Source organism: Scardinius erythrophthalmus (genome assembly GCF_964197995.2).
Source record: "Scardinius erythrophthalmus genome assembly, chromosome: 12".
Lineage (NCBI taxonomy): Eukaryota > Metazoa > Chordata > Actinopteri > Cypriniformes > Leuciscidae > Scardinius > Scardinius erythrophthalmus.
The window spans coordinates 19156222-19183672 of record NC_138232.1 but is presented as its reverse complement, the minus strand read 5'-3'; the positions used below and the strand labels follow the sequence as shown (position 1 = coordinate 19183672).

At 36.7% G+C, this 27451-nt stretch overlaps 1 protein-coding gene across 2 annotated transcripts; it reads left to right on the top strand.

The window, feature by feature from the left end:
* Positions 1-27451, top strand: sap130a (Sin3A-associated protein a). 2 transcript variants are annotated; one of them, XM_081380615.1, is made up of 21 exons: positions 1-108; positions 930-1040; positions 3328-3599; positions 5406-5570; positions 5670-5790; positions 10098-10222; positions 12461-12585; positions 12692-12827; positions 13012-13102; positions 13184-13285; positions 14782-14923; positions 15180-15298; positions 15392-15676; positions 16161-16338; positions 16564-16662; positions 20829-21184; positions 22058-22300; positions 24456-24581; positions 24733-24836; positions 24990-25103; positions 26338-27451. In XM_081380615.1, exons 2-21 carry the CDS (start codon positions 944-946, stop codon positions 26494-26496), a joined length of 3159 nt encoding a protein of 1052 aa, XP_081236741.1. In that variant the 5' UTR covers positions 1-108; positions 930-943; the 3' UTR covers positions 26497-27451. The 2 variants fall into 2 exon arrangements, with proteins under 2 accessions (XP_081236741.1, XP_081236742.1); XM_081380616.1 differs by lacking the exon at positions 16564-16662 and having other exon boundaries at positions 51-108.

The window sequence follows — 27451 nt, the reverse complement described above, 5'->3', positions numbered from 1 at the left end:
GGTTCGCGTGGGATTTTATTTTGAAATCGTTTGCACCGGTCCGCCATTTCGTGCTTTTTGGTTGATGCAGTGTTCACACTATGGAGTGGGAATAGCTTCAGAGACACGGTAGTATTTGCAATGTGTTTTATTATTATTTTTTTCATTTATTTTTTTAGGTTCTATTTATGTTTGCAGTACATGTGCATATTTTTATCATGCAATTACCCTGATACATTCTGTAAATCAACTGCACTTTATAAACAGATTCAAATAAGCTTTTGTCAACCAGCAATGGAACAGAGAAAAATAGCGCCTCTGTTTTGATCTATAACATTTACTATGTTATAATGGCTTGACGACTGTTTGTATGATTTACACTCGTAACCGGTTCAGTTTCGTGAAGTAAACATTAAAGCACCAAAAGTGACAGGTTTCGAAATCAGCTAGTGTTTATCACGGCATAAATTAAAGTAGAATATTTAAAGTCCCTCATTATTTAATTGATATTTGTTTAATTAATAAGAGTGAATGGAGAGTAACGTAATGTGTTGTATGTGCAGTGCATCGATCGTAGTTTGTTTAATTCGTTCATGTGTTTTCTTTGCAAGTAACGTTAGCTAATTCCTGGTCTGTGTCAACAACATGTTCCATACTGTACTCTCTAACCCTGTTGTTGAATGAGGCTACCCTCGTGCGTTTTCGATCCAGCCATAGACATAACTTACCATAACCATCTAATCTAAGTTAGGTCTTTCAGATTGCTTGAAAAGTACAGGCAGGTTGGAGTATAGTTGGAAGTGAACTCTGCTGGACACTAGGGGCCCTCCAAAAGCAGGATTCACACCTCTGCTCTAAAGCACACTTTCTGTCTAGTTCTTTTCGAATTGTGATATTTTTCTTTGCACCTAATACAGTAAGATATTAAACCTGTTTAACTTTCCTCACAGCTAACACACAGAAGATGAGTTCTCAGCAGTTTCCTAGGGCTGCGCTGCCTCCTGCTGGGGCCGGACCGGTTCAGACTTCTACTGACAGCAGCGTTTTAGGGACACACTCAGGTAGGATTGTGATACCACCACTCCAGACCATTTAGTTTGAGATGGGGTTGTCACTATACCAACATTCCAGTAGTTGGTACTGCAGGATAAACTTGTATTGATGAACATCACAACCATGAAATTAGTGCCGTCAAATTAATTTATCGAGGTTAATCGATTCTAAAATAAAAGTTTGTGTTTATATAGCCTAATATGTATATGTATTATATATACACACACATACATATATATGTATGTATGTTATGCATACATATTCTTATGTGCGCACATATATACATTATATAAACTAACTTTTATGTTAGAAACGATTAATCGCGATTAGTCAATTTGACAGCACTACATAAAATCAAAATTGACATTTCTTTATTGAATATTGCATGGTTTATTATAAATGATAAATTATCCATGCACATCATTATTTAAAAAAATGCATTTGCCCTCGTAATCTTTAATCAAAATAACTTCCCCTCGCATTTGCATCTCTTCTCTTCTATGATGATGTGCTTACTGGCACAAGGGCGGGACAACCTGTCACTCATATGAGATCGTAGCAGTAGCAAATAGCAATTCAGTCAATTAATTCCCAGTGGACAAAATACCATTCTACATTTTGTCTTGTTCCAGAAGCCGTTTCACTCAGATGTACAAAATAAAAGAAAAGAATGCTGACTTTAATCAAAAACATTATCTTTTCTATTTCACGAGTTCACATCTACATATAATTAGTACAATAAGTTTATTGTTTAGGCCCGAACCCAGAGTACTCCCCCAGTTGGTAAGTGTAGATGGAACTGGAAGTGAGGAGATGGGGTGGAGGAGGGATGCTGACAAACTTTCAATGAACAGAGAGATAGGTCTGCTGTGAATTTATACTCTGTCATTGAGTTGATTACTGATTAATCTCCAGCTGTGCATAATTTGGTTAATTATCTGAACCTGCTCCTCCCGAACTTTGTTAATAAAACATCATTTAAAATTCCCTTTGAATGACATCTTTTCCCTGCTACTCTCCCTGAGAAAGTCATGCGTCAAAATGCATAGGAGTTTTGTATTTTTGTGTGCAGCCATGAAATAATGCAAGCTTTTTAACTGAAAAGAGTGCTATGGTCATAACCCAGAGCACCTTTATTTGAATGCATCTCAGGATGCATTCTCCATTATTCTACTTAGTTTAAGGACATCTTTTCTCTGATGACGTGTGGGCAATGTGGGCCTTCCCACGAGGCTGGGCAATGATCCCTCCAATTAGAAATTGGCAAAAGATGACCACCGCTTTCATTTTGTGCGACTTTAAATACTAATACATTACATTTTAAAAAGTGTTTAGTAAAGAGTTTTTCTTTCCCTGTGGGCTGATGCAAAGACTCAATATTTCTTTTCATCCTGTCCCTTTACATTTACAGACCTACTGTGTATACATTAAAGGGTCATAAAACCCTAATATATATTTTTTTTGAGCATTGAACATAATTTAAAGACTTCCTGAAATCAAAATTAACCGCATTTTCCTTGTGTGCATTACTAGTCTTGTGGGCTGCGTACAAAAGCTTAGGCAGACCTATCTGGCAATAACTGCGTTTGCATGCATGTTCTTAGCCCGATTATGCATAATAAGCCGACAATGCATGTAGTCATGTAAATATATTAACCCATTTTTTTCAGGCTTTTATTCACATATAAACACACACAGAGTGCATCACATGGTAAACACAGAATCTCGTTCATATGTGTGCGCGTCACACGCTATGCATCATGTAAATGGCTTTATATGTGTGTGTATGTATCATGTGTTGTTCAGATGTAAACGAAAAGGTCAATTTAAATCACCATAGTTCACCATATGAAGCGACCGTATCTCTTCAGAAGAAAAATGCTTGATTCATTTTTATGACCTAGTTGGACCTTCTAAGTTTTGGTTACCGTCCTAGACTTTCAATAGAGGGACAGACAGACAACTCTCAGGTTTCATTAAAAATATTTTAATTTGTGTTTCGAAGATGAACAAAAGTCGTATGGGTTTGGAACAACATGAGAATGATGACAGAATTAAAAATTGTGGGTGAACTATGCCTTTAAGGAGAAAGTTAAGCAATTTAAAGTTGATGCAGTGTCACAAGTATTGATATTTTAATGTCTGAGTTATGACTGACACAAAGAACCACAGAAAACATGTGTCCATGTCGGTCTGTAGGGATCTTTTTATTAGCAACAACAACCTAGTACTGAAGTACGAGTATTTTTGACATACCAATAGGCATGACATAATGTGGTGAATATTGTGTTACAGTTGGCAGTGAGGACAGCAGGCTTGAAGTGGATCACCCTCAGGATCCTCCACCTGGCAGCAACAGTGGCAGCGCTTGTGGAATTGCATCATTCCGTGATGATAAGCAGGAGACGGTGGTGGTCAGGCCCTACCCACAGGTCCAAGCCCTCGGCCAGCCCCAGGCTCTGCCCCAGCATGTGCCTATCCAGCCCAGCCCTTCAGTAACTGTGGCCGCCCCATCAGTCCATGTACTGCAGGGCCAGCAGTCCAGCATCAGTGAGGCCTCTGTAAAGGTCATTTATTTTCTCTTTTTTTCGTCTTGTGATTCTGTCAAAATTTTAAAGTCCCCCTTAGTCAATAATTTTATCCCTTAACTCATCTTTGATCATCAAAATTACATATTTAACCATTTTTCTCATGAGAAAATAATTTCTTCAGGCCTTAAAATTGCTTGAATGTAAATCTAAACCCCTGCTTCATTTATTATATGCGGATCCATGAATACGCATGTTAGTCCCCGCCTCCACTCACTCACATGGGATCAGAATACCTGATGTACTTGCTCAACTTTACTGTAGTAAACACAGCATAGTGACAAGTGAATATATTGGTTTAATTCAGCCATATATGTTTGAACCAGAAAAAGAGAAAGAGCGAATTATACAGGCTCGTCTACAAGTATTTATGTATCACTCTTTACAACATCGGACACATAACGGTTGATATTGATATTGATATTGATATGATTATCATATAGCAAATTTGATATATCATATGTTTATCATATATAAATTGATATGATTAGCCTTTTGCTTGACTATGTGATCAAACAGCTAATAATGTGTTGCTAATGTTACACAAACCATTTCTTTTCACTAAGTCCTTTGACCCCTTAAAAGGTGAAACTAATATATTTAGTATATATAACTATATACATATGCATGATTATACTTTTCAGAGGGCCACCTTTCTGTATTTAAAATCCTTTTTTTTTTATTGATTTCATGTAATATTCTAATTTTCTGAGATTTTGAATTTGGGGTTTTCATAAGCTGTAAGCCATAATCATCAAAATTATAACTTTTGCGCAATATTCAAATTTTTCGAGTTTCACATGTATGTGTATATATATATATATATATATATATATATATATACAGTGCTATGCATAAGTTTAGACACCCATGCTAAAGTTGACTAAAAAGAGGAATAAAAAAATCATCTTTTGGAAATTGAACTTAATGCCTTAATTAAAAAAAATAAGAAAAATCCAACCTTTAAGGACACCAATTTTCTTTGTGAATGAATAATGTATCGTAAATAAATAAATGTTCTTCCTTAAAATACAGGGTGCATAAGTCTGGACACCCCTATGTTAAATTCCCATAGAGGCAGGCAGTTTTTTATTTTTTAAAGGCCAGTTACTCCATGGATCCAGGATACTATGCATCCTGATAAAGTTCCCTTGGCCTTTGGAATTAAAATAGCCCCACATCATCACCTAGAGATTGGCATGGTTTTATTTCAGTTAGCCTAATAGCTGGTTTGATTTGCATTGAGAGATAATCTTATGGAAAGTACTCCATGCCAAACTCTAGGTATGGTGAAGGCTGTGTGATGATGTGGGGCTATTTTAATTCCAAAGGCCAAGGGAACTTTATCAGGATGCATAGTATCCTGGATCCATGAAGTAACTGGCCTTTAAAAATAAAAATCTTCCTGCCTCTATGGGAATTTAACATAGGGGTGTCCAGACTTATGCACCCTGTATTTTAAGGAAGAACATTTATTTATTTATGATACATTATTCATTCACAAAGAAAATTGGTGTCCTTAAAGGTTGGATTTTTCCTAATTTGTTTAATTAAGGCATTAAGTTCAATTTCCAAAAGATGATTTTTTTATTCCTCTTTTTAGTCAACTTTAGCATGGGTGTCTAAACTTATGCATAGACTTATGCATAGCACTGTGTATATTTATTTATTTATTTATGGGTGTATTTGGGATACTTTAAATGCTAATTGTGAGGTTGCCATCAGGATCACCTCAACTTTAGACTACCTGAACTCACAAATGATTTTTTTTTGTTAATTCTCCAGGCTGCCCTGAAGTCACCTATGCCCAGTCGTCTTATAGCACCTGCTCCGGCTGTTAGCCAAGGGCATATTCCTGTTCCAGCCAAAGTGTCTGGACATATCACCGTTCCTCTCGAGAGCAGCATTGCTCCAGCCTCGATACCAGTGGCAACCATCAGTGGTCAGCAGGTATAAGCACAATCCACTAGGAACTTATTCTAATTTTCTTTAGATACACATAGTGTGCTTATTGTAAGAAAGGTTTTGAGATGAATAATGTTTCTCCAGGGACAGAGTAACCTGCATCATCTTATGGCCACTAATGTGCAGATCTTCAGGGGCAATGCACCTGCGCTACAGATTGGATCTCCTGCTCCTCCCCACACTTTTACCTCTCATCTGCCCAGAGGTCAGTGATTTCATGCATACACTGCTGACATGTAAGGAATAATTGAAGACGGGACTGTAAACCCTAACGCTCAAAATAATTAATTGGTTTGAGTTGGGCCAACTTAAATTATACAAATTACTTCCATCAAAATAACATTCAGAACTTAATTTTTCTTTTGAGTTCACAAAACTGACACATTTTAAGTAAGTTGAATTATTTAATTGTTTTAAGTTCTATGAACTTGTTTCTTTTAATTTAGATAAATTTAAATTGAACTGAAACTGGGCTAGGATTTCTATTTCCCAGCATGCTTTGCCATGACACTTAAAAGTAAATGCTAAAATTAAGTGTTATATAATGTTTTTTTTTTTTTTGTGCCAGGTTAATGTTAAGTGGGAGTTTTAGTAGTGTTTAATGTTTTGCTATGCTAGTTTCTGTTATGTTGGGGTTTTTTGGGGGTTACCATCATGGTGATGAGTGGAGCTAGTGATGGAACGATTACTGGTTTCACTATAAACCAAAATAAAATGTACTGACAGTTAGTATTATCGTTTAAAACTGAATTATCATTAAAACCGTGTTTGATTATCGCGATTTTAATAACTCACTGTAAATCCTGTCCAGCCAGCAACAGGCTGATGCAGGCGCAGCGCGCAATGTTGTTGTTTTTTTTATTTGAGAAGGAACGGCGGAAGGCAGATTAATGTTTTAAATCTTACATGATCACAAAAATATTATAAAACTCAGTAAACAATATATAAACTCTGATTTCATTTTCAATACAATCGAAAACAGAGACGCAAGACGGCAAGTTGTATTTGAATGAAACGAGAGAGCGCGTGCGCTTCCGTTGTAATACATGTGCGCTCTGTTATAATGCGTTGTTATTGATGACGGTCATTTTAATGAAGGAAATGCCACAGAATATAATCTTGCTTTAAAAAGTGCATAGAACTGCTTGTTTTATTTGTTGTTTGATTTTCAAATATAAAACTTGTTGAAATGTTTTCAGTGTGAGCATCAGTTATTTTTGAACACTTTCATCTTGTTTGAACTAAACCGTGATATTGGTAATCACGATAATTTTGGTCACTATTATCGTGATATGAAATTTTCATACCGTCCCATCCCTAAGTGGAGCATGAGCTTGGTTTGAGAACAGTGTATGTCAAATGTTTTAAATTGCTGTACTCATTCTATGCTAATACTATCAAAGCATTGTCACCAAATAGCAAGGTAGCATTTTTTTAATTAGCTGGTTAATGCTAGCCAAGTTACCACTACTAAAAATATTTAAGTTGGGATTACATGATAATTTTAAATTGTGTATTAATTAGCTTACTCAAATATTTAAAGTTAAGAACAATTAAAATGTATGATTACAAAAAATAAAATAAAAAATCTGCAAGTTCTGCTTACTTAAACTCTACATTTCTTAACTTAAATAATTTGATCTAACTGATTACCTCAAATTATTTGAGTTTTGCCATTTTATTCGGGTTTATTAGAAAAATAGTGCACGCACGAGGTGGTAATGTGGCCACGACGCAGAGTGCGAAGCATTAATTTTCAACAATTCAGCGGCCCAGTGTCAATTATTCTGCTTATACCATGGTTACCACAGCTCAAGATTGCTCAGATGATGTATTTTTAAAGACATTTGTCAAGTTTTTGTCCTTAAAACACTCTGGTATGTAGGACTAATTTCTTATGCGTCTAATCCCAAGCCTCCGTTGCTAATTCCAAAACGTAATTTTAGAGCTAGTAACGGAAGCTTGGGCCACTGATAGCAGACTAATGCAGTTATTAATGTTGTGAGAGAGAGAGAGAGAGAGAAAGGGAGAGATTAAGCATGTGAATTACCTGAGTCTGTGCGTCTCTCAACAGTGTCCGGCAGCAGCACCAAGAACAGCGGCGTTATTACATCGCTAGTGAGACATGTCATGTAGCTTTTAAGTTGTTCAACTATTTTACTGATAAAATCGTCAGAGCAGTGCTGAAGTCACGTTTCTGAACGATTGTGTTTCTCTTTCTAAAGAGAGTGTGCTTTCCGTACATAATAAAACATAATTTTGTGGCAAAAAACATGGAAATAATTTGTTGTTTTTATCCCATTGTTTACTATATTTATTTGTTTGGTCAGTGTCGTTGTGGGGTTTGGCTCTTTTGCTGTTATAGGCTGTAAGGACCTTTTGAAATAACTGAAATCATTTGTCGAGGTGATATGGAACTGTAATGCGGTCAAGACCTGCCTGAACTACTTTAGCATGCGCTTCCCTGAAAATAATTGCACACCTTAGAATGTTCTTCAACCAGTCAGATTCAATCATTCAACTGCCCCATAGTATAATATTGCTTGAAGGAATAGTTCACCCACAATTGGAAATTCTAACCTGTATGACTTTCTTTGTGGAACAACAAAAATATCGATATTTTTAAATAATGGTAATCAGTGGTAACCAAAAATGTTCGGCTTCCAACGTTCTTCAAAATATCATCTTTTGTGTTCTACAGAAGAAAGTAATTAATACAGGTTTGGAACGACATGAGGGTGAGTAAATGATAACAGCATTTTCATTTTTGGCTGAACTATCCTTTTAATGTCTTGATTATTTAAATAAATAAAAAAGTCACTTGCTCATTTTACAATTTTTCACTTGCAACTGAAGCAACTGAACTGAAACTTGCAGGGCTAAAGCTGAAATAGGCATGTGCAATGCTAGTTGACTAAATGGTAGGAAGTGTCATGAGATCTGGCGATATTAAAACGTGACAATATTTCTCGTTGAGGTGACAAGATGTCTCATAATAGCATGATGAGTTGAGATTGGGACAAAACCTTTTACAGTTAATGCAATATGCTCTTCTGACTGATAATTCATACTCAGAAAGTAAAACTGAAGTGACATTCATTACAAGATGATTAGTTAAAATTAGTTACTTTTTTTTGTCATTGAAGATTTAATAAAAAATAGTGTTAAAATATCGTCTCGTCTTGTTCTTGTGAACACAATATCGTTTTTCGTCTCGTCTCGTCTCGTGAGCTAAGTGTATCATCACACTGCTACTAAATGGTTCTGCTGATGCTGGTTGACATTGGAAAAACTACTTAGTTGTTTCCCATTAATGTTTTCAACGTTTATTTGCACATTTACTACTTTTATGCTCAAATTATTTATTACTAAATAATACATGCAAAGATGTATTATTATTATAAATAATACAATTATTAAATATATTATATCACTTAGTGAGTGAGTGAGACAGTTGAGGCACATTGGTCTTTTTACCATACGATTATAATTGTAAAATTAAAATTTATATGCTAGGTTTAAATTATTCGTTCTTGTTTTTTTTTTGTCAAAATGATGGAAAGCATTTTGAATTAATCGATGCTTTCTAAATTTGGTTTTGATTGAAAAATTTTCAGTTAATATAACCTATGGTTATATGTTGACTAACTTATACTTGATATTCTGCTTAGAAAAGGGTGTTAGTTTTGCTCTTATTAGTCCTGCACTGTCTAAATATGACTATATTGGCTAACGTTGACTTGATGAATGTTTGTCGTTTTATGCAACAGATCATGTGCAATGATCAAAATGCATGGCAAATAAATCGCAAGTATATGACCTGTTTTTCAGCTGTATTTAGCATTGGAGTAGCATTTGGGTTGTGTGTATATAGGGTTTGTTACTTGAACACTAATTTCTGTTTAAACGTCTGTGAAATTAGTTGTTAATCTGATATAGATATAGAGCCATTTTGCATGGCTATGACAGGATATTGCTCATATAAATATCCAAGTATATGATACAGCTTTCATTCTTCAGGAGAAAATGAATCATGTTCATGAGGGAAAAAAAATCAGTTTGAATAAGGGAAGCCATATCTTTGTCATAGTATCCTTTCAATGGTTAAAATAACCACAGTCATTGCATGTGCTGCACTTTCTTTATACCATTTATTTATTTATTTATTTATTTATCTATTTACCTTTTTTAGAATTTGAAGGATAATAAAGATACTCATAGATAAGGATAAGTGAGATCTCTGATTATCACCCTAGAAAACCCAAAAAAGTAGTGCTTTAAAAGTCCTTGAAAGCCCTGGAATTTAATTTTACAGTGTCTGTTTGATGCCTGTTTTAAATACCTGTAATTTTCTGCATGTTTTGCACTGCTGAGTTATGCTAGATATGACACACTTCACCTCTATGTGATGAAGGTGAATTTTTTGGTATTTTTGTTTGTTTGTTTGTTTTGTGACATGAACTGTAGCGTACTGTAATAAAGTTATATCTGTGCCTGTGTTTGGTGTTTCAGGCGCAGCTGCTGCAGCTGTCATGTCCAGCACTAAAGGCCCTACTGTTCTCAGACCAGCCGGAGGAGCCAACGCAGGCCCTAGCCAACCTACAGCTGTGCAACACATTATACATCAGCCTATTCAGGTGCAGACGCTTTACAACTTACTGATCACATACAGTTAGACCCAACAGTCTGCTCTGGTCTAAACAGCACTTCATGTAAATGCCACGTTTAGAGCAGTGGTTCACTTCTTTTTAACTCCAAAGCCCCCCATTGTCCACAAAAATATTCAAAGGCCCCATGACTTTTCAGTTTGTTCATGATTTACTGGATAAATATTTTAAAAATATGTTTTACTCTAAATAATTTAGAGCTTGGCATAACTACAAAATAGTTTATTCATTGTAAAAAATCCCATGGAGTTTTGATTTTTATTAATTTGCTTTACGTTTCCAGGTCTAAAAATCACTAAAATTAGGCTACCTCATATATCCATATGAGAACCACTGGTTTAGAGTGATCAAAATAAACATACTTATGTCAGGGCTGTTTGGACTTGTATTGTTATGTTCTTTACATGTACTATCAATGTAAATCCCACCACAAAAAAAAGTAATGATTACTTTTTTTTAGCAACATATTTATAAGAAAATAATTTGTTTTTTATTTAATATTTAAGTGTTGTTTATGGAAACATTTTACTACAAATTATTCGTTCATCCCCTTTCTATACCCTCTTGTCCTATAACAAATAGAGTTAATAGGTTTTTTATTTGCGTATATGTTATGAATCTTACACGAAATTCACCTTCATCACAGTGTAACTGATGGTAATGGAAAAACGTGTATCAATGTAACCTGTTTTTAGCTTTGCCTTATAAATATAGCTTGTTACCTATAAATATAGCTCGTTACCGAATCAAACAAAGTAGGCTATATTTTAAACTTTACCAGTATCGATATGCTAGCTTGATAGTGAGTACTAAAAGAAATCTTATTTGTTTATATTCATAGTGATAAAGTTAGGTATTGTATTACATGTGATTCTGACATGATGTCACTGCATGCACTGCGCTCCTTCCTGTCCACTCGTCTCAGGTAAATAAATGTGTCTTCCAGCTGAGCCTGAGTGTTTGGCGTCGTGCGTTCATGTGTTTTGGGGGCGTGGCTTTGGAAGGAGCTCAGAAGGGAGGGGGTGGAGTGAATGGAAATAATTAGCTGTTTACAACAGTCGTGAGAGGTCTACAGACACTCGATTTTTATACTCTCTTTTTCTGAGTACTTACATTTTAATTATGTATTGGTATATAAAGACAGTTTAAACAAATTTGGAATGTTTTTTTTTTTAAGAAAAATCCTACCTACCCTGCCTTTAATGTCTGGTTCTTTACTGTCTCCATGATGGCTATAAATTTGATACAGTGCAAAACATGGATGATTCATTGATAACTTTCAACTGTTCCAACTAATTCAACCGATTCCAAGACAAACATCATTCAGAACCTCATCTCTGATAGCCAGCTAGCCTTGCCACCTTAATTACATTATTTAAATCATAAGAATTTGCAAAAATGGTTCAGAACTTCAAAGATAAACATATTCATATATTCACAAGCCATAACCAACAGTGCATGATTCTACCCACGGGGTTCCTACACAGTTTGTAAGTGTATGGAATTTGATTTAAGTAATATCCAGGTCTAGATAAGTATGGAAAAAAATAGTTTCCAGACTATTCAGTTTTCTAAAATATCAAATTAAGAATGTCTGAAATATATTTATAATACAATTAGTGTTTTTATGTTTAGTGATCATTTAGTGATTGTCAAACACAATGAATTCAATGTGCACAATTTCATTATGTAAAACTGTTTGTATTCACCATAAGTGAGTCTCTTTTGAACTTCACTCAGGCTGTACTTCAATGTTTGTTTACCGTCTAACATCAAACCATATTGACAGTATCAATCTGATCACAACTGATATCAGATATGTCAGAATATATGCAGGTAATATTTTTTTTTTTTAGGTTTCTTCTCATCATATAACCTCATGTTATCACAAAAACAGATGACGATAAGAACCATTTATGTTAAATATGGTCTGAAAAATATACAGAGAGGTTTGGAAATTTGAGTCTGGAAAAGTATGGAATTTTGAAACGGAAAATGTGTAGGAACCCTGTACCCAGCACTGGTCTGATGGTGGCACTGACAGTTCTGACAGACCACTCTCACTTCCTTAATGTTGAGTCCTGTTTTGTTTATGCACTTTGTTTGATGTTGCTGTCAGTTTACACAGTTGTGAAAATGTATAGATCTGCAACATCTTCCTTTAGTTCTTGAGAGTTCTTGATGTTTACCCACTGTCTGTATTCACAGTCTCGACCTTTGGTGACCACCTCAACGGCTGTTCTACCCACCATGGTGGCTCCCATCACAGCTGCTAGAACCCAGTCCCCAGTCATCAACACCCCCGTTACACACTCTGCAGAGATGGTTCATGGGTAAATTATTGTATCTATCTCTTCCATGAGCACTATAACTATGTGTCACGATTGGATTGTTTGGTGCTATTCCAATAATAATCTTGAATTTGCTGGGCTTTTTTAGGCGACCAGTAACCATTCACCCTCCACCAGCCGCCATCAACATCCAGCGTCCACCAACCCCCCGGGACACTACCACTCGCATCACCCTCCCAGCTATTGGCGCGCAGAAGGCCCAGCCCCCTCACACCATCACACAAGTCAGTATGAACCTATTAATCTAAAGGTGTTTGAATAAAGCAGGGATTTTTAAACCTTTTGACGCCAAGAACCCCCAAATATTACAATCCCCTGCAAAGGAAGTTTATGTTCTTGCTGGAACATAATGCCACAAACTTTCTTTCTAATACTTATCAACTTTGAGGGGTTTCTTTCTGTCTGCAGAAGCCAATCTTCAACACTGTGACCCCTGTTGCCGCTGCCACTGTAGCTCCTATTTTAGCTACCAACAGTGCTCCTTCAGCCACCACTACAGGTAAAGTTTTCCCCCCAAAGATTTTATCCACAGACACGAGACATTTTCATGCAGTTCATAACTGTGTGTACCCCAAAACAGGCTCTGCAGCACATACCCAAATGACCAGTAGCACTATTGTCACTATGACAATGTCCTCTCACTCCCATGCTACAGCTGTGACCACCTCTGCTATTCCTGTCGGTAAGCACAACCCATTCTCTACATGTGTTTATAACATTCAAGATTGTTTCTCAATGCATTGCGAGTCTTTACAAATTTGGTCTTTAACAATTTTGAATCAGTCCAGAACAATTCAGACCATTTTTATCCACAATTACACATTTATGAAGAGACAGAGTGCAATGCTAAAACTTATGGCGAGTCATGCTAATACTTACTATATCATTTGCCATATCCAATGAAATTCATAGTTAAGGCAATTCATCAACTGTCATTTTTGACGACAAACCCAAACAAACCTGACTTGTCAAGACAAACTTTGAATGTTGGCTTAAAGACTTAAAGTTTGACCCTTTATTGACTTTACAGAGGGATAGATTAATTGTTTTATAGATGGATGGATAGATGGATTGATGGATATATTGATGGTTGAATGGATGGATATTATGGATTGATAAATTGTTTGGATGGATGGGGGGATGGATGTAGATAGATCATTGTTTTCATCGGAGTAGCCTGATAAATACATAATCTCTGGCCCTGTTTAGACCTGGTATTAAGATGCGTTTTGGTCGATTGGATCACAAGTGAACAACGCATAACATTGTAGCGTATAACAGCGTAACAATACAGGTTCTAAAACATTTTGAGCTTGTCCACTTTTGACCACTTCCAGAGGTAGTCGTTCAAACACATTCAAACAGCCACAAAAGACTGCCTACTCTCCATCTACTGACCTAATGCGTAAACATTATGGGAAGTGCGCTAGCCAGATGGGATTTGAACTGTCGGCTGGAGACCCAAGTTTGGTTTGAAGAGGAAACGTACCAAGTACAATGTTCTCTCACTGCTCCTAATTTCTAACACACACTCACAGAAACGAAAGTTGATGCTCTCCGTATGGTTTTCCGTAGTCTCCGGTCTCGTTCATATGTAAATTGCGTGAAATAAAGATCTGAAAAAACACAAACATTTACCTGCCCATGGGCCATCCCCTCGAAGAAATCAGGACAAAAGTGGTTTAAAGTGGACAAAAGAGACTGATTAAAACACAAGTTGTAAACGGGAATGTGTCTCCCTTGTCTACTTGTGATCCGATCGACCAAAACACATCTTAATACCAGGTGTAAACAAAGCCTCTGTAAGTAACAGGCCATCCAGATCCAACACAAGAGTAGTCTTAGTAATAGTCAAAAATTGTCTATTGAGCAAGTTACCTAATAAATGCACTAAACCAATGATCGCTGCATAAAATGCAACCTCGAGTGGCACGGCTAGGTGTTTATTAAATGATTTAAATGCACTACGTGCAGGCAAAGAATCACAGACGTGAAGCAGAGACTAAAATGGTAAAGTGAAGCGCAGTAATGAAGCGGATGACGCCATAGCTTTATGGATGCAGGCCCCTATCCGCCCAGGCCCATATGCACATGCATACCCTGAATGCCCAGGCGCAGATGGATGGATGGATTGATAGGTTGATTTTCATTCTTGCTTAATGTTTCTGCTCTGTCCAGCTAAAGTGGTTCCTCAGCCCATTGCCCACACATCCCCACGTATCCAGCCAGAGTATCCAGGAGAAAGGACCAACCTGATTTCCATTTCAGGTCATCGCTCTTCTCCAAACCCTGTCAACATGGAAGCCCGCAGTGATAACAGGTGAAACTATCTTGAATTAATCCAGGGGTGTCCAATCCTCCTCCTGGAGAACCACTGTCCTGTAAAGTTGAGCTCCAACCCCAATTAAATGCACATGAAGTAAGGTACTCAAGGTCTTCAGGATTACTAAAAAGACCTTTGGACCTTCAGGTGTAGGATTGGACACCACTGAATTAAGCCATCTAAACCTAAATAATTAGCGAATTATCATTGAATTGAAGCTCGCGTCATGTTATCCATTTGTGTTCTTCTGCAGGCCGTCAGTACCAGTGCAGTTTCAGTACTTCTTACCCACACAGTACTCATCCCCGTATCCTCTGACCCACACCTACACCCCCATCACCAGCTCTGTCTCCACCATCCGCCCCTACCCAGGTAAACACAACACACATGCTCAACCAGAAACTTTGTGCTAATATCCAAATGTTTCTTAGACCTCTAACACGGACTCTGTGCTGTTTTCCTCAGTCACGGCTCCCGCTCAGAGCCCAGCTCTTCCTGCTCAGGCTGGTGTGAGTGTGGCCACCACTGTGCACTTGAACCCCATGCAGCTGATGGCGGTGGATCGCATCGGCCTGCCATCTGCCCAGATCAGCACCCAGAACATCCAGTCAGCCTCTATGACTGCTCAGGGCATTCAACCTGCACCCATAGGAGTGCAGGGGCTGCATGCCACTGCACCAATCAGCACGCAGAGCGTACAGCAGGCTCCGGTTTCCACACAACAGCAGCAATCAGAAGCAAAACCACCAGGTAATTTTAGCAGAACTTTTTTTTAGATCTACAGTTTTTAATTTATAAAATATTCAGAAACCGTTAGTGAAAAAATAAATAAATAATTAGCTTGCCCTAATAGGCCAGTACTCACTACATTAAAACATTTTGTTTTTCAATATTCTGGAGATGTAAATGTCACCAAGGTAGTGTAATGTAGCTGGTTTTGTCAAAATTGTGAAAATTACATGTGGAACATAATTTAATGGGTTTAAATCTCAAAACATCATTGTATTTCGTCATTTTCTAGCAATAGTGGGTTAGTGAGTTAAATTTATAGCTGTATAAGTTCTGTGAACTGTTTTGTGAACAAAAATGATAAATGTTTTTCAAACATAAAATTAAATGCATTCTATGTGTGTTTGTGTGTGGGGGGCTAGTGAGAATGGGGTCAGCACAAATAAAAAAAAATTTTGGATAATGTTTGTCCTGCTCATTTTATGAAATCTGTTTTGTTATACAGGTGTCGTTTTGGCTGAAAGTCCTGCTTTTGTAACTAATCCGATCGGGAGCACTTTCACTGGCACGCAGTCTGTCACTACGATGGTGCAGACACACCCCCAGGGGGTGGGCACAGGTGCACCCACACTTGTCTCCTCCCCTCGGCCTAGCATCCTTCGCAAGAAACCTGTGAATGAAGGGTGAGTCAGCTTTCACTCCACAGCCTTCATCACTGTTTCCATAGCATGTGTATTTATATTATGCTAACTGCTAAGGAGCCAAACTAGCCATCATATTATGATCAATTACATTACTTTCTCATTAATGGCATCCTGAGAAGTAACAGTATCCAATGTGCTCACTGTTTTTAAAGGCAGATGATGTTGATAAAATAGTTTGAGACCACTTTTGGGGTGTGTTTCTAGGGCAGTGCGTAAAAGTCTGATCCCAGCGCAGCCGAGCGAGCCTAATGCTGGCCGAGTGGATAGTGGGATAAGACTGTCGGGATCCCCTCGCCCAGCGGGGTAAGCCCTGCCTGAAGATCCTTTATTATCCTAATAAGGATAGGACAAAAGACAATGCTCCTAACACAGGGTTCCCACGGTCCTGAATACCCTGAAGATATCAGGGTTAAAGTTTGGTTTCCAGGCCTGAAAACCTCAAGAATTGAATTCTTAACATTTTCCACATTTTCAATATGTTATAAATTTTCTTTTTTTGTAAATAATTTAATCCATGTAAATCAGAATATACTTTGTTCACCAACTGTGCACAAACACACAAGTAATTTGGTATTGTTTCCAGAAGCACTAGGTACTTGCATGCATATATACTACACTGCCTGGCCAAAAAAAAAAAGTCGCTGTTTGGATTTAAATAGACAGATGCTTCACAATTTGAGCTTGATGAATCTTGACATTGTCATCCTGGAATATGGGCACGCTGTGTCTTCCTACATGGTTGTGTAAGAAATAAGCTACACACTCCATTAATTAGTGTTAGAAGAACTGTTGCCAAACATATAACATGCTAGAAACATAATAATTACTACAACAATGATCATAGACTTGACTACAATCATAGACTCTTAAGCGTTTGCCAATTTAAATCCAAACAGCAATTATTTTTTGGCCGGGCAGGGGCAGTGTATATACACACAAGTTCTAATCGTGCATAGAAAACTTTAAAGAGATAGTTCACCCAAAAATGAAAATTCTGTCGTCATTTACTCTCCCTCAAGTTGTTCTAAACCTGTATGATTTCCTTTCTTCTGCTGAACACAAAAGATATTTTAAAGAAGGTTGGTAATTAAACTGTTGCTGGTCCCCATTGACATCCATAGTATTTTTTTTTCCTACTATGGAAGTCAATGGGGTCCATCAGTGATTTGGTTACCGACTTTCTTCAAAATATCTTCTTTTGTGTTCAGCAGAAGAAAGAAAGTCATACAGGTTTGGAACAACTTGAGGGAGAGTAAATGATGACAGAATTTTCATTTTTGGGTGAACTATCCCTTTAACCACAGCAGTAGATGGCGCCAACTGCTGTTCATCACGGTTGCTCTGGAAACGCATCCTTCAAGCAGCAATTCAGTGATATATCAGCATTTAATTCTACCTTTAATTTGAAAAAATATGTTAAGAAAAGAAAAAGTTGGATTTCAGCTCACAAGATGATCTGTACTAGCCTGGGAAAACCCAGACAACTTCCGTCAAATTTAGATTTGCTCTGCAAGTAAGTCTGGCAAAGAGCTCATTCAAGTCCATTTCCCCATGCCGAGAAATCAAGGCACCAATCAGAAACGTTGAGGTGGGCTTTACACATGACGATCGGTCTGATTGGTTTTAGGTCTAGCCTATCGTGCCCAGAGGCATTTGAGCGACGTCCACTCCGTTGGTGAAGCGCAATAAACTTTTAAATGCATTATTATATTCAAATTGCAAACACATGAGGACAGTCTCCATGAAAGACCCACTGGCAGATGAACTTGCTACTACATTTCTCTCCGAAACGGTAGGAAATTAAATTAGATTTAATAGAGGATTTTAATTGTGACAAGATGATTGACAGGGCAGTTTACATGACGGGATGCACGCGACAGATCCGTCCGATAAAGATGACAAGTAGTATTTCCCAAAGTTGCCTACTTTTTTTGCTACACATTCAAAAGTAAATACATTTTCTTCACAAAAAGAGTACATATGGCGTAGTGTAACATAGGCGAATTGGGACGCAGCATATGGCTTTACACATGACGATCTCTGATTGGTTTTAGGAGTTTTAGGTCTATCCAATTGTGCCCAGAGGCATTTGAGCGACGTCCGTTGGTGACGCCCCTTTGGAAATTAGTTATTAAAGGAGCTTTGCCAGACCATAACTCAGTTACTACTGAGAATGGTCTGGTTTTAACCAGGCTAGATCTGTACAACTACAGGGCCTGAAATTTCAAGTCAAATCAAGTTCAACATTTTTTAAGAGAAGAATAAGAGAAGCTTATTTGCAGAGACCACCGTGGCCCTGAAAAGAGATGTGCATTTGTGGTGGTGTTGTTTTTTCTTTTGGAAAGGTTTTCCCTGGTAAAATACTTCTATATTTAATGCAAATTTTTCATTACAAATTATATTATCAGCATAACAATTGGAGTAAATGTAGCTGTGTAAAAGGTAGAGGTAAAATTCCCCCTTTTAGAACAATGTGCATTTATGTATATGTAACATATTCGGATGAATAAATTTAGCATGCTTAAAGGTGAGATTACACCACTTTCTGGGGCAAGAACGTAAACTCGGCACAGCTGTTATCTTATTTTTATTCAATATAAAATACATCTGATATCACTAATAACAGTGTATTTGTTATTTAATATGAAATACTAAAAATATTCTATGTAATTATGTATTTGCGCATTTAAGTTGAATAAAATATTGAATAATAACAGACAAATCATATTAAAGAGACGTAATATATCAGTTAGAGAGATTCATCTGAAAGAATTTTTAGCGCAATTTTCCACCGGACAAAATTGCGATTGTTAACTCATGATTTCTGTTCTGTCTGTGCGCACCAATCTTGCACTTCTATCTACTCCTCAACCAGACCACCTAGAGACTTCGGGTTTTCGGCATTATGTTAAGGAAGGTCTAATCTCGGGAACGCACAAAAAAAATCCAGGAAAAGATTTACTATCTCTTAGTGTTGTGATCCCATGACGTGAGAAAATTGCGCTAAAACACTGAGTTTTTATTACTTGTTTTTTAATTAATTATACAGGTCAATTAATATTTTTAGATACCAATATCCTATTTCAAGGGATGTTCTAATGACAATTAAAAAAAATATGAATATGGGGTCATGAACTGGCTTTTTTAAACTTTTTTTAACTTGTCAATTTATGACATTCGCTTGGTTTTTACATTCAAAAACATCAAAATGAATAAGTAATAGGCTATTTTCTACCCTGGTTTTGAGCCTAGCTCCTGAAACGCTCGGTTTTTATTGGTGTGTAGCATAGAAGACTTGGAAGTAAATGGCCACTGCTATGATTGGATAACAGTTTTGCATATTCTAATGACTTTCATGTAATGCAAACCGGTGGGCGGGGCTAAACAGGCAGTGTTGAAGTAGGCGGTGATCTTCTTCTGCGGAGGCGGTGTTTGATACCCTTTGACGTCATAGATCCCCACTTTGAAAAACCTGTCGTTCGCCCTGCCTGGTGTCAATAAAAGCTTTTATTGGACTAACAAGGAAGTTTTCAGTTCTGAAACTTACAGGATAGTCTAGTATGATGACCTCTTATATGTCAAAAGCTCAAGGAAATTTTGATTTCTCAGTTCATCACCCCTTTAATAAAGCATTACTTTTGTGGATTTTAGATTTCCCCTCCTCCAGAATCCCAGTTAACCCCTGGTTAACACTGATATTATTGGGCTCCTGGGATTTTTGCATTGTTAGCATTGTATAGAGTTAACTCACTATCTTTGCCTATTTCAGTGCATTATGTGAGGTAAACTGTTTGATAATATAAGGGATTCTCATTTCTTTATCACAAAATGCTAAAACTGGTGCTATTTTGGAGAGAAATCGTCTATCGTTTTTGGTATGATACTGAACTCTCATATGAGTTTCTTCATGTGTAACAATAGCTCGCTCGGTGTTAAGACATTACAGCTGATTTTGAATTTTCATACTATTTTTTTCATACATTATAATTTAAAATGGTATACTGTGTACTGAAAATAACTTTTTATCTTCTCATCTCTGTAATAGACTCTCCCTGTTGTTTTGGAAATAGATACATTTTATCACTGATAAGTGATGTAAGCTACTCGTTTACTCTTCCTTTTTTCTGTACTTGCACTACATTTTTTGGAAAGTAATATTTTTCACTTGTATATGTTTCAGTTCTCTTTTCACCCCTGAACTCTTAAATTCATCTGCCTCCATTTTTAGTGCAATGGCCACATCTCAAAATCCAATTTAAGAGAGAGGAAAATAGATGTCGCCATTTCTGCTGGAAATTACAAGAAATTGGGTGTGATTAAAATATATATATAATTCCTGCTGGAAAAATCGTGTCGGAAAATGTGGGAACCCTGTTAAGTTTTTGCATGCATGTGATCTCATTGTCAAAAACTAGTTTTATGCAAGCAGATCTTAATGTTTAATGTTGTTCTAATCTTTCTGTATTTAGAGTGAAGCACAAATCTGATGTTCATGTTGCTATGGCGCCCCCAGTCATGGCAACTGTGGAGGCTCTTCCGAGTCATGGAGGTGAGCAGCAGAAGCTGTCCACTCCTGCTCAGCATCATTCACAGGCCATTCCCACCCTACTGGCTCCACCAGCTCCGACGCCACCTTCTCAGCCCACTGCCGTTCTCTCAGCCCTGCCCGCAGCCATGGCTGTCACTCCCCCAGTGTCTGCCTCCATGGCCAATGCAGTGGCTTCTCCAACCCAGCCAGCGGCCAGCAGCACTGCTGCCCTGAGCTCCACTCTTCCAGAGGTTAAAGTAAAACAGGAAATGGAGCCAATGGACACTTCACAAGCAGGTAGGTGTGCTTGTCAAAATAAGAGTCCATCTATAAAGGCTTGATACTTGCGTTTTTCCCAAGCTTTTTTAAAAATTCTGCTTCAGACTGTATTTATTTAATCATTTTGGAATTATGCATGTTCTAAACATTGAAATAAATCTTAGAGACATATCATTTTTAAGTGAAATACCAATAATAACAGGAAAAAAATATGTTCTGCATATTGTGGGACTTTTAATTATAAACAAGGCTGAAAAACACTAGGACTTTTATTTTGAAAAATCTTTACTACTTCCAAACACGAGGAAGATAAAAGATGCACTCTTACAACGTCCTAAAACATATTACAATACAAACACCATAAAGTCATAATTTATCAACAGTATATCATAAGCAGTCCATTGTCATAAATGCACTGTATTCATTGATTGCAAACTGCTTTCAAACCGTGAGCCTATAGAATGTGCAACAGCACTGCGTTTTGACTTTGAAACGTGCAGCACTCACATATTTAATTAAATCACAGCCGGAATTGTGATATAAAACTTTTGTTAAACAATTTAACACTTTTACACACAAAAAAACAAAATTTAAGACTTTAAGGAGCCGTGGAGACCTACTTTTTATTCGCACATGTACTCCTAAATACATGTTACAATTGGCACAGATCTTTTTTCATTCGCAAATGCGAGTGAAATGCTTCCACTGTCAAGCCCTGCCTATTCCTTATACAGTCATTTTATAATCACTACAAACAATTCTACATCCAATTCAAGTGATGTTTGGTCACATCGACTGTTTTACAATGGCTTCTAATAACATGCTAGTCCAATGAAATTTTAAAGATGGAGTTTGGCCACACCATGTATTTATACATTTTCTTGATCACAGTGCCCTCAGTTCCTTCTTCGATGGGTCCGGCTCCATCCCTCTCCTCCCAGTCCTTATCTTCTCAACCTGGAGACCTCCTGCCTGGGGCCTCCCCGAGGAAGAAACCCCGCAAACAGCAGCATGTGATCTCCACTGAGGAGACGGAGATGATGGAGACCAACAGCACAGACGAAGAGAGAGCTAGCAGCCGACCTCCAGGAAACAGGCCAGAAAGGCACGAGTCTCCACCTAGAGAATATGTTGGTGAGCTTAAATTTATATTTATATATAAACATACACACATCCTTTGATATCTAGGTGCTTCATTAGCAACTGAAGCTGATTACTGTGATGCATCTGTGCATTTGCCCTTTTGGAAAGGTCAAGATGTGACCTTAAACTCATAATAACCAATTGACAGATTCAGTCTGCACCATGCAACAGCCACTTGGAATACATTTTTTTATTTTTTCTAAAATGTTGGTGGTCATAAATTCAGAAACATCAAAATGATAAAACTACAGTTAATCCTTCTGTTAAATCTAAAACTAGGGCTGCTGATTCATTAAAAAAATAACTAATTATTCACACCCATTTCTGAAATAAATTGTGATTAATTGCACCTAATATTAAATAAGGTGTAAAGAAATATATTTTCACAGAATCTCCAAACTGATGTGGAAACAATATAAAGACTATATTTGTATTTTAAATGTTTTATACTTTAAATGTTTATTTAATGGCATGTTAAACAATACAATGATGGTCAGTATCACTGAAACTGACGCTGATGAATCTATTAAAGGGATTTATTTTTATTTATTTATTTCATTTTGGGGGTAAAATAGTAGTAACTTTTGCTTACTATTGCCAACTGTACATTATCATATTTTTAATTATAATTTAACAAGTACAGAACATTATTATAGCTATTGTGAATGATTATAGAAACTTTTCATTTAAGTCAACAAAACCATTTTTACATAAACTCATTATAATAAATATTTATACAGAACGTGTGAAACTAGTATTCTGCCAAAAAGACAAAAGTGCACAGCTATAGAGCAGTGCTCAACATTAACACTTGTCTGGGAAAAGTGGATTTTTTGAAGGGGTGATGAGAATTTTACTTTAAATAAAGATTTTTTTTTTTATAAATCTGGCAATGCAAACATGTGATATTTAATTCTGATCTACCTACTTTAGCATTATAAATGTTACGTCACAATTTGATCTATACTGTCTTTTAAAAACAATAGTCGAATTGTTGGTGTAAAAATGATTGCACCCGGTGTAAATATGACCCATTGTTTCCTTCCAAAAATTTCCTTGCACCAAATATTCACCTTTGTTATGAATACCTTAACGCTGTGTCCTAACCAGATTCGATGCGACGTGTGATAAAAGGCATCTTTTCCATGTTAATCAGAGTTTTTGTCATAACCATCTGCGACGATGATTCTATTTTAGCAACGGTTTCTTTTTCTGTGACGTCGTACTGTTTATGTGCTTTATTGGTAACACTTTACAATAAGATCTTATTTGGTAACATTCGTTAATGTGTTATAACTAACAATTTACAATGCATTTGTTACAATGTTTATTAATATTAGTTAATGAAATTCCAGCTGTTCATTGTTTGTTCATGTTAGTTCACAGTTCATTTACTAATGTTAACAAATCCAACATTTGATTTCCATAATGTATTAGTAAATGTTGAAATTAACATTGACTAAGATTAATAAATGCTGTAGAAGTATTGTTCATTCTTTGTTAATATTAACTAAAGTAGTTGACTAATTTTAACTAATGAAACCTTATTGTAAAGTGTTACTGCTTTATTTAATGTTAAAAGCGTCTAATGTGAGTTTAAATATCATTTTGCGTGACCTTTATAGCCGTACTGAAAGTGACAATGGATAATTCACCTCAGATCTTGAAAATACATGAAAGGAAACGTTCAAACTGAGAACTCAATATGAACGAACAAGTCTATTCTGTGAAAAAGACTGTTTTAGTCAGTCAGTATTAGGTGAAATGTTTATGAATTGAATTATGTACTTATCCATTACGCTGCGAGTGCAGTGTGCTTGCAGAGAGACTCTGCTCTTCTGATTGGCTGTGATTTTTGATATTTGATATTGTCATGTCTTGTAGTCGTGTCTTATGTGGACAGACAATTTGCGTGTCGCTGGAATCTTATCACATTGTGTCAGGTTAGGACACTGTGATTATTTGAAACTGAGAATATGCATAAAACTCTGTGAGTGAGTGAGAGAAAAGCCGATCTTGCCAAGATCACCTGATTTTTGGTCTCTCTTGGTTGCTTATTTATTTCCCTTTTTCTTTAGTGGTGTAAATGTGAAATGCTCCCCAAAATGAGTGTACACTTGTTCAATTGTAACTTTGATTAATGTAGATGAGGACGGTGTTCGCTATGTGCCAGTCCGACCCAGACCTCCCCTCACTCTTCTACGGCATTACCGTAACCCGTGGAAGGCTGCCTATCACCACTTCCAGAGGTACAGTGACATCAAAGTCAAAGGTAGGTACCTTTCAAACGTTCTGTCTGCTTTCTCACTTTGGTCTTTGATTTATTTTGGTGCGCAGTTGTTTTCTTGTTTCCTTGTGATAATGTTTATAGTATTGAATCAGGTCATGTAATGTGAGAAGTCATCTTGCTACTCTCTCCGCAGAGGAGAAGAAAGGAAGCCTTCAGGACATGGCCAATCAGAGAGGAGTAGCATGTCGTGCTCAGGGCTGGAAAGTGCACCTGTGTGCCGCACAGCTGCTACAGCTGGTGGGTTCTGGAGCTGATGGTTTTACTTCCGCCATTAGTCTACAGTGGCTTAAGAGTTTTATTGTGTTATACATGAAATATATTAGTCTAACAGCCTGTCGTTGAGGCAGTTAATGTAACGGTTTAATGAATTCCTTTCTTGTTTGATGACAGTCTAACTTGGAGCATGACGTGTACAGCCGGCTGACCACCCTGCAGGAAGGGCTCATCCCAAAGAAGAGAGCGGGAGCTGATGATGAATTACACCGCATTAATGAGCTCATACAGGTTAGTGTCTCCACGTTCCTCACCATGGAAACTACACTGAATGGGCATAAACTTGACTAACCAAAAACCACCTTAAAAGAGATGGTGACTAATGATAAAGCACCTAAAATGTACACTTCCTCTTATACTGTCTTATCATTTTTAACCTGAAAACAAATCATTTATTTCTGTGATGCAAAGCTGAACTTTCATCAGAATTTTCTCCAGTTGTCAGTGTCACATGATATGCTGATTTATTATCAGTGTTGAAAACAGTTGTGCTGCTTAATAGTTTTTTCGTAAACTGTGATACTTTTTTCAGGATTCATTGATGAATAAAAAGTTAAAAAGAACAGCATTTATTCAAAATAGAAATATTTTCTAACAAAATAAATCTTTACTATGACTTTTTCAATTTAATAAATAAGTGGCAAGAAGAGTGGAATATGTGCAAGAATAATAAGTTGTATGAAGCAGACTTTTTATCACTCTTAAAACTAGACTTGATCTATAAATCTGAAATCTAATTTAATGTATTAAATACCATGTCTACACCAGATGTCGTATGGGTCATACAAGTCTGACCCATGCTTTTTTGCTTAAACTTTATGTATGTCTTGTAAGATTCCCTTATCTGTCAAACATATTTTATTGGATTGTCTTGGACTTAATACAAGCGGAATGCTCTTTTATGAAGTTACTTCACTTAAGGACATATTTAATAAGATTATGCCTGAAAAGGTTTGGGATTTTTTATCATATGTTAATTTAAAAAATCTTGTATAATATGACTTGCTGTTTTTGTTTGTTTTGTTTTTATTGTATTTATATGATATTTGTATTTTTGTAATTGAATTTTTGCCATGAAAATAGCTTTGAATGCTGACATGGCATTAAATAAAATAATCTGAATCTAATACATCCTTGCTAAATGAAAATATTAATTTCTTTAAAAAAAAATGACTGACCCCAAACTTTTGAATGGTAGTGTATGTTGTTTCTCTATATTTCTGTTGTAAATAAATGCTGTTCTTTATTTTACTTTTTATTCATCAAAGAATCCTGAAAAAATTATCACAAGTTATAAATAATATTTAGCAGCACACTTGTTTTCAACATTGATAATACATCAGCATATTAAAAATTCAGATATTGATTTGACGAAAACTTTACCAATACATGTAAAAAGTGACCCCAAACCATAGCACACCATACTGTAAATACATTCATGACCTTTTGACCTGACTCTGTCCAGGGTAACATGCAGCGCTGCAAGCTTGTGATGGATCAGGTGACTGAAGCTCGCGACACCATGATGAAAGTATTGGACCACAAGGACAGAGTCCTCAAGCTGCTCAACAAGAACGGAACTCCCAAGAAGAGCTCCAAGTTAAAGCGCAAGGAGCGGGCATAGAAGCCACTCCACCGTCTTAATCTTCCTCCTTCAGCATTGTTGAACTCAAGAACGCTCTTCAAAAGCTGGATATGTCATGGTTTATCAGGATGCTGTGCACAATCATCTACTTTCTTTTACAGTCTCAAAGAGAGAAAGAGAGACGTTTGTAAACCATCGAACAGTTTTTACAGGAACTGCTGCTTACTGTGGACCGTCGGACTGTCCATTGGGTATAAGGCAGCCTGGTTAACCAATGCTTTTTGTTTTTCCCCTAAAGACATTTCCTTTCATTTTAAAAGAAATATTATGTTGTACTATTTTTGTTGTTGTTGTTGTTGTTGTTGTTGTTGTTGTTGTAGAGGCTAAGCTTTTACAGTAGTGATCAGAAGATCAGGTCATGTTTGCTAGATGTAACTCCTGTACTTAGTTTGATTTACACCAGTACAAACTGCACATATACACACACTCACAATAGTGTGTGAACTTTCCATGTTTGGTGCCTTGTAACATGGGTGAAACTGGGGGACTTTTTTTGTGCGTGTGGGCGTAAAACACAAAAGTTAAACACTCCCAGATTATTCAACAAATTACGCCCACAATGAAAATGCGGTTATAGTCTTGTACTAACCAGATAATGATACCCCCAACCCTTCTAGTTTGTTTTTCATCACTGCAAACATTCAAGCGCTATAGTGACTGATGATAGTACAAAGCAGTGAAATGTGTACTTGAAAGAATCAGTATAATTATGTGAATTTCTATTATAAGAATGTGTGGATTGTTTTATGTTTCAGTGTAAGAAGATTGTTGTTAGTGGAAGTGATGTGGTTTTCACAGTCTTTTTTTTGTGATGTTTTACAGACTGTAAGTGAATGTTGTTCTGCGTTTGAATAATATTATTTTTTTCATTTTTTCATTTTTCTGTGTATACTCTTATGTGCTATTGCAGTAAAACTGGATACATTTACAAAGC